General features: G+C 44.7%; 1 protein-coding gene across 1 annotated transcript in view; it reads right to left on the bottom strand.

Annotated features, from left to right (window-relative positions):
• LOC311058874 (golgin subfamily A member 7B-like) overlaps positions 1 to 12,855 on the bottom strand; it is a gene marked incomplete at its 3' end in the record, with an annotated part of 56,357 nt that overhangs the window by 25,008 nt on the left and 18,494 nt on the right. The window contains exon 3 of the mRNA XM_084076401.1: positions 7,898 to 8,050. Coding sequence (XP_083932527.1) covers positions 7,898 to 8,050 — 153 coding nt within the window. The remainder of the gene's footprint in view (positions 1 to 7,897; positions 8,051 to 12,855) is intronic.

Raw genomic sequence — 12,855 nt, 5'->3', positions numbered from 1 at the left:
TACTTAAGTACTTTACACCACTGCAGTGGGGCAAACTAAGTACATTTACTCAACTAGTTACTTTGCCGATTTAGATCGTTATTACAAAACATTACATCACTTGTATGTTTTGTAAAGCCCTATTTTATGCCTTTGACTATTTTCGAAAACTCTTTGAGTTGTGAAATGGGTCATTCTGCATACTCTACGGCCTTGGTTCTCAAAGTGGGGTCCGGGGACCCCCAGGGGTACTTGAGGGGGTTCCAGGGGGTACCTAGCTAAATGTGTAAATATAGCATCAGAATAGGTTTAACCTTTTATACTTTGGCTATTCAAAAATAGCAGATCTACAAGCTCATAGCGCGGCACCGAGTGCCGCGCTATGAGCTTGTAGATCTGCTATTTTTTGAAAAATCTTGAAAATTTGTGCAAATCTTTGAATATATGTTTTTTAAAGCGAACATTTGTAACTCAATTCTTTGCTTCTGGGGGTCCCTGGAACAAAATATTTTTAGATGGGGGTCCGCGGCCAAATACATATCAGTTTGGGGGTCCTTGACATGAAAAAGTTTGAGAACCACTGCTCTACGGTACGTGTGTGAGCCATAATATGTGACTTATGCCAAGTCATGCGTTTTTATCATTATTGACGTAAGGTATGTCACATTGATTGAGGGGGCTCTGCCACGCTCATAATGAATGATGGCCTTCACCTGGGCACTATTGTGTGGGAATCTGGACAGAGAGGGGGGGGGTGAGCGTGGGAGCCCATCATTTCTGTTGAACGTAAAGTAGCGTAACATCCATGTTTATGTTATAATAGTTTGCTGGGAACTATGTTGTAACTTTAATGTGTTCTTGGAATAAATGGTCAAACGCGAGGATTGGACCTGGATTCTTGTGCGTGCGTGCCTGTCATTACAGTCTCTCTCTCTTCATTACAGTGTCTCTCTCTCTAACAGCCGCTATAGTGCAGTTACTATTTCTACCAGGTGGTGTAAAGTAACTAAGAACATTTACTCAAGTACTGTACTTAAGTACACTTTTGAGGTGCTTTTACTTTTTACATTTTCTGTACTTTTACTTCTACTCCACTACATCTCAGAGGCAAGCAACTATCATATCCTTATATACATTTCTGCTATTTGAAAATAGCAGATCTACAAGCTCACAATGCGCCGCGATGCGACACATTGTGAGCTTGTAGATCTGCTATTTTTAAAATGATTTTGTATACATTTGAAAACTTGTGAAATGGGACATTCTGCGTAATGAGTACTTTCTACTTTTGATACTTTAAGTACATTTTGATGCCCAATGCTTACTGCAAATACTTTTACGCAAGTACATTTTGAATTCTGGGCTTTTACTTGTAGCAGAGTATTTATACTTTGTGGTATTGCCTGAGTATAAAGGTGGTTTCAGACGGGAAGTGGCCGAAGTGCCTACAGGTATGTAATACATTTTCAATGAGAGGCGGGCCATTATTTGGGACGCGCTGAGAAGTTGAGGGGCGGTGAGGTGAGCGGGCGCGGTTCCCTGAAATTCTCGTGCTCGTTTGTACACACGCACGCAGGCGACAAGAGCTGGACTGTGGTGAGCTTTTCTTTCCCCGCACCGCGAAGGAGGACAAAACAACAATGATGGCGGCGCGATCCCCGCTGATCTGAGCGGTAACGCCCGCGTCCACCACTCCCCGTCTGTTAAGACCCTTAGTCTTCCACCACTAACTAGCGGTCCCTACGGTCCCTACGGTCCCTACGGTCCGGTCTTGTGTTTGAGAGTATTATATTCTAGGCTGAGCAACGCGGGTCACATGGGACGGACCGTCCACCCCTCCAGCTGCAAGCACAGCTGTTAACGTGGTGACAGGAAGAGCGTTCTAATTAGATGACTAAACCCTAGACCTTTCACCATTAATCCCTCCTGTCCTCTCCTAGAAAGAGGAGAAGTGGAGTGGTGAAATGGAAGTGGTATCAGTTAATAAATGAAGAGGAAAAAGCTGTCCTGATAGAACACTGCTGTGCTGCCTGCACTGCAATGTCACATGTCCTTAATGTCACACGTTCCCTAATCTAAAGTTAAAATCTTTCTCCTAGCGAGATTCAGCAACTCATTCAGCAACTCATTCAGCAACTGTTTTTAAGAGGACATTTCTTCTTAGACCCACTTAAGAAGTTTTTAAGAGGATTTTGGTATATTCCAATGTTGTCTTAGCTGATCTGTTCTCAGGTAAGAACATAATCTATACACACTGAAGAGCACTCTTAGGGCGGCCTTATGAGTTCTTAAGTGTGACATGTTTGTGCAAATTAACTGTTTCTTCTGTTTTCTACAATTGTATAATATAGAATTTAAATGACAATAATATTTTTTATCATATCTTTAGAGCGGTGGTTCTCAAAGTGTGGTCTGGGGACCCCCAGGGGTCCAAAGCAAACGAGGAGCAGTTTAACCATTTTAACCCTATTTATACTTTGTTTGAAAATAGACGATCTAGCGTCCCATTACTGCCCGTTTTGAGCTTATAGATCGGCTATTTTCGAAACATTTTGATAAATCTTGAAAACAATATTTTCAGATAGGGGTCTGCAGAATGCATATCAATGTGGGGGTCCTTGACATGAACCACTGCTTTACAGTTTTCAATTTCAATCCAACCCAAAGGATCTTATTGCTGAATGAGGCCCAATGACTGTAAATGCAGGTTAGTATTCTCTGTGTATTTATATGAATCATACCTGTCTACAATATTATGGTCGCTGTTGGGAGGAAAATGTGTATGTCCAAAAAAACATGACTTTTCAGCCGTTACTTGTCAGTTATATATCCTGGAACTGATCTCCCCTCTAGTCTAGGGAATAGGCTTAAAGCTTCTAAGGAGAGAAGCTGTCACAATGTGTTTGGCATGTGAGTCCTGACGGTGCATCTCTCCTTCATTTACAAGAAGAAGGATTGATGTTGTTGTTAAAACTCAGACGTGACCCGACCAGGCGACCACACAGAAGTACAGAGTACAGAGCTTCACCTGTCTTGGCAGTATTGTCCATAAAAGGTGGGAGTGACGCCAAATGTCAAAATCACTAAAACAAAGAATTCCGGGGATCGATCTTTGGATCTGTCCGTTAACATCAAGATCAGGATCAGCTTGTTTTGCTGCATGGAGAGACCTGGACAACATCTGTTACCACAACCAAGACAATCCAAGCATTTAACAACACTTCAGAAGAATGGTTGGACTCCGCTGGCCAGACGCTATCAGTAACCTTGAACTTGTGGCAACGAACAAGACAAGCAGCCTGTAGAGGATAAATCCTCTAAAGACTCTTCTGAGATGGATTGGCCACACTCCTCACAGGCCTGACTCTAATATCACATTATGGGGAAAAGGAAAAGAGTGCAGAGCAAAAACACCTGCAGGCGCCGTGACGCCGTGATGCAGCTTTTGCAGAAGAGGTCTGGGACGTACAGTATGTACTGTACAGTACAGTACAGTACAGTACAGTACAGTACAGTACAGTAACATGGGGACAGCTGGAGACATTGTCCCAGGACCAGGATGCTTGGACAAGCCCCATGTTCGAAGGCTTGTTGTATACAGGCGTAGAGAAAGTATAAAGTAAGTACGTATGTCGTTATATTCCAACATGTATGCGACGACAATAAAGTGTGTGTGTGTGTGTGTGTGTGTGTGTGACAGTGTTGATTTCCTCAACTAAAACTATGAGGAAAAACGTTCGTCGAGACGTTGACAAACTAAATAAAAACTAAGCTACAATGACTAAATATATTGACAATTTCGTCAACAAATAAAAACTAGACTAAAATGTTAGTGAGGGATCTAGTGGAGAAGAGATCCAGTAGAACTAAAAGACAAGTTGTTTTATGTTTGGTTGTGCTCGGGTGTTGCGCTCTGAAAATAGAGGATCTACAAGCTCACAACACGTCACGCTGCGACGAGTTGTGAGCTTGTAGATCGGCTATTTTCAGCATGCAACCAAGTGTAAAATCAGCCATTATGACGCCATCAAGGCCCGACAAAATACATTTTAGTCGACTAAATCAACTGTAGATTTAGTCAACTATAATCTTATGATATTTAGTCGACTAAAACTAGACAAAAACCAAAACATTTCAGAATGACTAAAATATGACTAAAACTAAATGGAATTTTATTCAAAAGACTATGACTAAAACTAAATCAAAACTTGCTGTCAAAATCAACACTGTGTATGAATGAGCATGTATGGGTAATGCGTGCATCCTCTATGTAAGGGTACACAGTAAGTGGTTCATGAATCAGGGGTGCACAGAGACAGAGAGACAGAGAGCACATGCCATGTGTGTCAGGCAGAGTGTTTGCAGTGATTGTGAACGCATTGCATTTGTCCTGACACGCTCGCTCGGCGCAATCAGCGCGCTTTGATGCATGTGAGCATAAAAGGACAGATTTACTCTGCAGGGAATCTGCACACTGATGCATGCTCACTCATGTGTGCACTCTTATCGCTTCACACAGACACACGTGTGTGTGTGTGTGTGTGTGTGTGTGTGTGTGTGTGTGTGTGTGTGTGTGTGTGTGTGTATGTGTGTCAAGCTGTACTGTACAACACACACACACGCACATAACCATCAACCTGGGTGGTTACATTTGATCATCCTTCATTCACAATGTCATTGAGCTGCCATGATTTAGTGAAGCTGGCAAATAACCCATTAAGACCGGGAACGCATCTGTGTCACTTTAAGATTTCTTTGGCTATTCAAAAATAGCATATATATAGATCTGCTATTTTTGAAAAATCTTGAAAAAAATATTTTTTGATTTTTTTCAAAAAACTGTTTTAGAGGATTTAGAAAACATTTATAAGAATGGCCTCAGGTCTTAATGGGATAAACAACGCTCTCCAACCGGAGCCTGATAACATCTCTGTGAAGAAGCTGAGATACGGAACATGAAAGGAAAGGACCGCCGCGTCCGTCCAGGGCTCATTTCTGCATGACTTCAGTGTGATACCTCCTGTACCTCTCAATACCTCCTGTACCTCTCAATACCTCCTGTACCTCTCAATACCTCCTGTACCTCTCAATACCTCCTGTACCTCTCAATACCTCCTGTACCTCTCGGTGGTTCTGGGTTCTCTGCCGAGTTCCAGAAAGAACCACGGCGTGGTGGAGGCTTTGATAAGGAGTCTGTTGTTTACTAAGAACAACAAGAGCATGAGATGAAACGCTGTGCGGATGACGGAGATGAGAAGGAAAGGGGGCACGACGTGGGCTTACCGCCAACACTGTTCTGTTTGGCTGACGGGCAACACACACACACACACACACACACACACAAACACACACACACACACACACACACACACACACACACACACACACACACACACACACACACACACACACACACACACACACACACACACACACACACACACACACACACACACACACACACACACACACACACACACACACACACACACACACACACACACGTTCCATCTCAGTGAGCAACAAGCAGCAGCTGATGGGGAAGATTAACCCATTCAGACCGGGAACGCATCTTGTGTCATATTAGATTATAATATATAAACTATTCAACAAAAAAAAAAAAGGGAAAAATCGTAAAAGCTTGTGCAAATCTTTGAATATCTATGTATGTGTTTTAAAGTGATTTTTTAAAACTCAGATCTGTGCTTCTGGGGGTCCCTGGAACAACATATTTTGAGGTGGGGGTCGGCGGCCAAATACATATCATGTTGGGGGGTCCTTGACATGGAAACGTTGAAGTGCCACTGATATAGCAACATACTGTTAGGATTTAGAAAACATGTATTTGGCCGCAGAACCCCGTCTCAAAATGTTTTATTCCAGGGGACCCTGGAATAAAACAGGCAAAACAAAGATTTGTTTATACAAAATATATATCCAAAGATTTGCACTAATTTTCAAGATTTTTCAAAAATAGCAGATCTACAAGCTCGTATATCTGCTATTTTTGAATGGCCAAAGAAATCTTAAAGTGACACAGATGCGTTCCCGGTCTTAATGAGTTAATCACCTGGCCTTTCTTGGAGATGATGATGTCCACCGTGGGCTGCCGCTGGCAGCAAACACATGTTATGGTTGGCGTGGCACAGCGTGGCCACCGGGCACACAAACACATGTTATGGTTGGCGTGGCGCCGCCCGTGGCCACCGGGCACACAGGTGCAGCAGCCTGCTCCAAGCAGCCAGTCACACAAAGCAGAGCGGATGGACAGCTCAGCGGAACGTTGTGTAAGCTCAGCCCAGAGAGACAGAGTCCGATCTTATCTCCCTGTTCTCTTGGCTTTCTCTGTCATTCTACGTGCGTATGTGTGTGTGTGTATGTGCGCATGTGCGTGAACGTGTCTGTGTGTGTGTGTGTGTGTGTGTGTGTGTGTGTGTGTGTGTGTGTGTGTGTGTGTGTGTCAATGACTCTGTGTACTAACCCTTAACCGCAGAAACCCGACCACAGAAATCTGTGAGAACGTGGGAAACAACACAACTGAATTTGTACTTTCGTACATGCGTACGTGCGTGCGTGCGTGCGTGCGTGCGTGCGTGTGTGTGTGTGTGTGCGTGCGCACGTGCGTGCATATGTGTGTGTGCCTTCGGCTTACAACAAAATGGACAAATATGGTCATATAAAAAGAAGAGTTGTGAGCTGCTTTAGGAGAAGCAGTTATAAGTTACAGATGCCCACCTATCAGGTTCCTGTAATATTTATAGTTCCTTCAAAGATCCATGCAAAGCATTTCTACTACACACACTGTAAGGCCTCCCAGATACTCCTGTAAACTCAGACTATCGGAACGACACGACCGTATCAATATAGACTCTTAAACAACGTATTCAAACTGACATTAACCACGTTCTAAGTGGCGTGCCTATGTTGGGCATGCAAACATGGTAAAAGGTGCCCTTTATGTAGTGTCTTTTATCCAAAAAGACATTTACAATGTGCATTACATTCACTCACACGACCCTGGGTCTAAGTCAGAGGTCTTCAACAGGGGGTCCGGGACCCCTAGGGGGTCCTCAGAGTTACTACAGGGGGTCCGTCAAATCTTTGTTTGTTTTATACAACAATCACTTCACCCATGCATCCCTATTCTGAGGAGAACTTTAGCCAAAAATTGCAGATCTAAAAGCGCACAACGCCTCGCGCTGCGAGGCGTTGTGAGCTTGTAGATCTGCTATTTTCGTCAAAGTGGTTCGGTATAGGGGGAAAAAGAGCAGACTAGGTGCAGAGTGAAAGGTCAGGTTTACTAAGTATTGTTTTTAGAGCATTAGGTTAAATGTCTGGAAATACACATTAACATGAATCCAACATGATAGAGCTGTGAAACAAGTCTATGAAGCTGCCTATAAAATCTATGTAAAAATAAATATTTTATACAATATATAATGGGGGTCCCTGCTTTATCTCGCTCTCAGCCAAGGGGTCCTTGGCCTGAAAACGTTGAAGACCCCTGGTCTAAGTATATCATGCACAGTATACATCTGCTGCTATGCTAACGCACCTTAATGTCTTACCTCAGGTACCATGTGCAAATATGTAGATAACTATTCTCATCTCCTTTACCCCTCCCCCCTTTCTTCTTCTTCCCTTTCTTTTTTCTATGGAAATAACGATGGGAACTACAGTATGCACGAAAAAAAAATTCACCCACGTTTTTACTTCAGTAAACCTACGATGTGACAATAACACTAGAGTAGGTGTGAATCAAGGGCGCCTAATTTTTATCCGAGGTGGACGAGCAAACTTTTAGGTTGAGATCTGGATGGTGATTGCAGACCCCCGGCTGCTGATCGAGGGTCTCTCTCTCTTTCTCTGGTATTACTGTATGTTCATGTCTCTCTCTTTGTTGTGTTCAGGAGATTACCTTCTCGTAACGTGTCTCCATGCAGAGGAAGACGATGTAAGCCGTGGCACAGGCCAGACAGCCCTCCATGTACGACTGTCCTCCGATGCTCTCTGCCTCGGCATAGAAGGAGTTCAGAGTCTTCACCGTCTGCTCAAACAAGGTCCGCTCAATCTGCATACACACACACACACACACACACACACACACACACACACACACACACACGCACACACGTGCACACACACACGCACACGCACACGCACACGCACAAAGAAAAACACCATATGGAAGGAGTCAGTGGAGAGATATTTTGCCAAACTGTACAAGCAGGCTGTTCAACTATAACACTGCCTGCCAAACACATGCAACACACACACACACACACACACACACACACACACACACACACACACACACACACACACACACACACACACACACACACACACACACACACACACACACACACACAGAGAACCCCCCACCAAATTGCATTCTGTTCTCCCAAAAATACTCCCTTTTCCACCAATTTTAGAAACAGGATTGAGGGACAGTTGGAGGCTATTTGTGGCTACACTAACTTGAGACGCATAAGAAACTCAGAGAGGCTTGAAATGGGGTCGTCAGGACCAAGGACAAGAATGTTGCTCTGACAAAGAACATTTCCAGCAAAGTCACGCTGATGAAACACCTGCTCACGTCTCCTATCACCTGTCTCTTTCTTTGTCTCTTTCTCTCAATCATTCTCTCTCTCTCTCTCTCTCTGCTTGGGAAGCTGATGATGATGTGTTTTTCATGGATGATGATGTGTTTTTCATGGATGATTGTGTCTTGTGTATTTTGAAAGCCTAACAAACGCCCGTGCCACTTCATTAACCCATTCAACCCGGGAACACATTTCTGTCATTTTTAGATTTCTTTGGCTATTAAAAAAATAGCAGATCTACAAGTTCATATTGTAGATGAGCTTGTAGATCTGCTATTTTTTGAACATTTGTGCAAATCTTTAAATATGTATTTTTTAAACAAACATTTGTAAAAAAAAAATGTTTTCAGGGATCCTCAAGAAGCAAAGATTTGAGTTACAAATGTTAGCTTTCAAAATATATATAAATTCAAAGATTTGCACAAATTTGCATATTTTTTCCAAAAAATAGCAGATATACAAGCTCATAGCGCGGCACTCTGTGCCACCCTATGATCTTGTAGATCTGCTATTTTTGAATAGCCAAAGACATCTTAAAATGACACAGATGGGTCCCTGGATTGACTGGGTTAATGCCCACCTTGTCTGCCCGAGTGCCCGCCGTCATCACTGACATTGTGATGTGTGGAGAAAACATCATTACTTCCTATGATCCCCAGCTAAATGATTGATAGTTATAGGAGCCAAATGGACCCTTAACATGGCTCTGTAACACAGAGAGTGCACGAACAGCCATTTGGCCTTGAGATTTTAAAAGCTTGGGGAATGACTTGTTGTCAAACATTGCCTTGACAAGTTTAACCCGTTAAAAACAGGGAAGCATTGTCACGGTGCAAGGCAGGTGAGGACCCAGAAGGTAGAACAATGCAGGCAGGAAGGTCTAACGCAAAGTATTTATTCTGATTGAACACACAGGACTGGAACAGAACATCATCACAACATTTATAATCCAGCAGGAACACGAGGAACTGTGTGTGTCTATAAACACACAACATGGTTAACTGGACACAGGTGAACACAAGACACATCAACACAGGGATTGGAACATAACTACACAATAAAAGGTGAACAGGAAACAATAAGAACAAATAATAATATAGGAACAACATAATAAGATACAAGGAGATCCTGACCCAGACGTCCCACCATGCCGATCAGGAACAACACCGAGCAGGGTGGGTGGAGGGGGGGGGGGGGGGGGTCAGAAAGGAGGTTAACATAAACACTGAACTAAACACTGGACTGGCAGGGGTAGGGCAAGGAGTCACACAGAAAGACAGATGAGAAGACACGCAGACAAGCACACAGACAGACAGACAGACAGACAGACAGACAGACAGACAGACAGACAGACAGACAGACAAGCACACAGACAGACAGACAGACAGACAGACAAGCACACAGACAGACAGACAGACAGACAGACAGACAGACAGACAGACAGACAGACAGACAGGCACAAAGTGAGACAAACCCAAAGACAAACACACTAACTGACAGACGGCGGACAAACAGGCGGTCTGACATAACAGGTGGTTAAACAGGATAGAAGGGGGAATAAATGACCGGGGAGTAGACAGACGTACAAGAAGACTGGCATACACGCAAGCAGGCATACAGACAGACATACAGACAGACAGATAGGAAGCAGTAAACGGGCTGGTTTGTGGACCAACCGAACCAGAGGGGCATGGAGCTCCAGAGGGGCATGGAGCTCCAGAGGGGCATGGAGCTCCAGAGGGGCATGGAGCTCCAGAGGGGCATGGAGCTCCAGAGGGGCATGGAGCTCCAGAGGGGCATGGAGCTCCAGAGCCGAGCATAGTGGTCTGGGGAGAGGTAGCAGTCTGTGGACAGTCTTGGTGGACTTTGGTGTTGTCGACCGGTTGAAGTTCATAATGTTCAGATTGTTCAGGTGTGTCGGCTGAGAGAGCTGACAGGGGTTCAGGCCAACGTTCAGGCAGGTTGAAGACGGCTGACGAGGGTTCAGGTGGAGCAGAAGGCGGTAGTGAAGCCTCTGTAGCTGCAGCGGCAGGGCTTTAGTGGCGGCGGAGCAGTGTTGATTTTGAAGGCAAATTTTGATTTAGTCATAGTCTTTTGAATAAAATTCCATTTAGTTTTAGTCATATTTTAGTCATCTGAAATGTTTTAGTTTTTGTCTAGTTTTAGTCGACTAAATATCATAAGATTTTAGTCGACTAAATCTACAGTTGGTTTAGTCGACTAAAATGTATTTTGGCGGTGCCTTGATGGCGTCATAATGGCTGATTTTACACTTTTACACTCTACATGTAGATCTGCTATTATCAGAGCGCAACACCCTAGCGCAACCAAACATAAAATGACTTCTTCTCCACTAGATCCCTCTCTAACATTTTAGTTTTTAATTGTTGACGAAATTGTCAATATATTTAGTCATGGTTTTAGTCATCATAGCTTCGTTTTTATTTAGTTTTTACTTAGTTTTCGTCAGTGAAAAAAAACAGTCGACGAACATTTTTTGTCATAGTTTTAGTCGAAGAAATCAACACTGCGGCGGAGCCTCTGTGGTGCTGAGCTGTGGTGGGCGTGGCCTCTGTGGTGCTGAGCTGTGGTGGGCGTGGCCTCTGTGGTGCTGAGCTGTGGGGGCGTGGCCTCTGTGGTGCTGCTGCTGAGCCTCTCTAGCGCTGCTGGGCGGCATGTCATCATCGCTGGGCGGGGGCGACTCTGTATCGCTGGGTTATTGGGTGGTATTGGGTGGGTATTTGGGTGGTAACTGGGTTATTGGGTGGTATTGGGTGGGTATTTGGGTGGTAACTGGGTTATTGGGTGGTATTGGGTGGGTATTTGGGTGGTAACTGGGTTATTGGGTGGTATTGGGTGGGTATTTGGGTGGTAACTGGGTAATTGGGTGGTATTGGGTGGTATTGGGTGGTAACTGGGTAATTGGGTGCGCCGGTGGCGACGGCGACCAGACCTCTTATGAGGCTTGGACTGGGCACTGGCAGAATTGGCAACACGACCCAAGACGATGTTCTGGTCATCTATCCCACGGGTAGTCTGGGGGGCATCGGCTCGGAGCTTGGACAGCAGGGGCGCGGCCACTGTGTTCTGATTCAAATCAACAGCCAATGAAGAAAAGGGGGCGGGATCCACATGCAGTGGGTGTTGCATGTAAATAGGAGCGACGGCCGCCATTGTTGTGTACTGCTGTTTGCCTCTCGTCTCATTGTTGTGTACTGCTGTTTGCCTCTGGTCTCATTGTTGTGCCCTGCTGTTTGCCTCTCGTCTCATTGTTGTGTACTGCTGTTTGCCTCTCGTCTCATTGTTGTGTACTGCTGTTTGCCTCTCGTCTCATTGTTGTGTACTGCTGTTTGCCTCTCGTCTCATTGTTGTGTACTGCTGTTTGCCTCTCGTCTCATTGTTGTGTACTGCTGTTTGCCTCTCGTCTCATTGTTGTGTACTGCTGTTTGCCTCTCGTCTCATTGTTGTGTACTGCTGTTTGCCTCTCGTCTCATTGTTGTGTACTGCTGTTTGCCTCTCGTCTCATTGTTGTGTACTGCTGTTTGCCTCTCGTCTCATTGTTGTGTACTGCTGTTTGCCTCTCGTCTCATTGTTGTGTACTGCTGTTTGCCTCTCGTCTCATTGTTGTGTACTGCTGTTTGCCTCTCGTCTCATTGTTGTGTACTGCTGTTTGCCTCTCGTCTCATTGTTGTGTACTGCTGTTTGCCTCTCGTCTCATTGTTGTGTACTGCTGTTTGCCTCTCGTCTCATTGTTGTGTACTGCTGTTTGCCTCTCGTCGGACTGTTTAGACGAGTTGCACAGCTCTCAGACCGGTAAGAGGCGTGTCCGCTCAGAGCGTAAGTTACATCCCGTACACAAATACCTGGGCTCTGGCCCAGAAGTTCCTCGCCCCTCCCGTTTGTATGCGAGAGCTGGCGAGAACTTCTGGGAACTCAGATTATCCCACGGGTGACTGAGGTAGAGTCAATAAAGTTCTTTAGCCTCTCACAGACGTCATTCAAGTGAGGGACAAAGTGGCTCACAAGTCACAACATGGCCTTTCCTGGAACCACAGCTGTTGGGTCCAAATCCTCTTTTCAAATTCAGCACGCTGATTGAGAGTAGAGGCAATGAGGCAGGTCACTGCAGTGTCACATTCATCCACCCTTTACTGGAAAAGTTTCTGTTCTGCTCGGTCCATGTTTTGGCTCAATTATACTGTCACGGTGCGAGGCAGGTGATGACCCCGAAGGTAGAACAATGCAGGCAGGAAGATCTAACGCAAAGTAT

Source organism: Gymnoscopelus microlampas (genome assembly GCF_963454915.1).
Source record: "Gymnoscopelus microlampas genome assembly, chromosome: 13".
NCBI lineage: Eukaryota > Metazoa > Chordata > Actinopteri > Myctophiformes > Myctophidae > Gymnoscopelus > Gymnoscopelus microlampas.
Note: the sequence above shows the minus strand (reverse complement) of the source record. Positions and strands in the feature narration are given on the sequence as shown.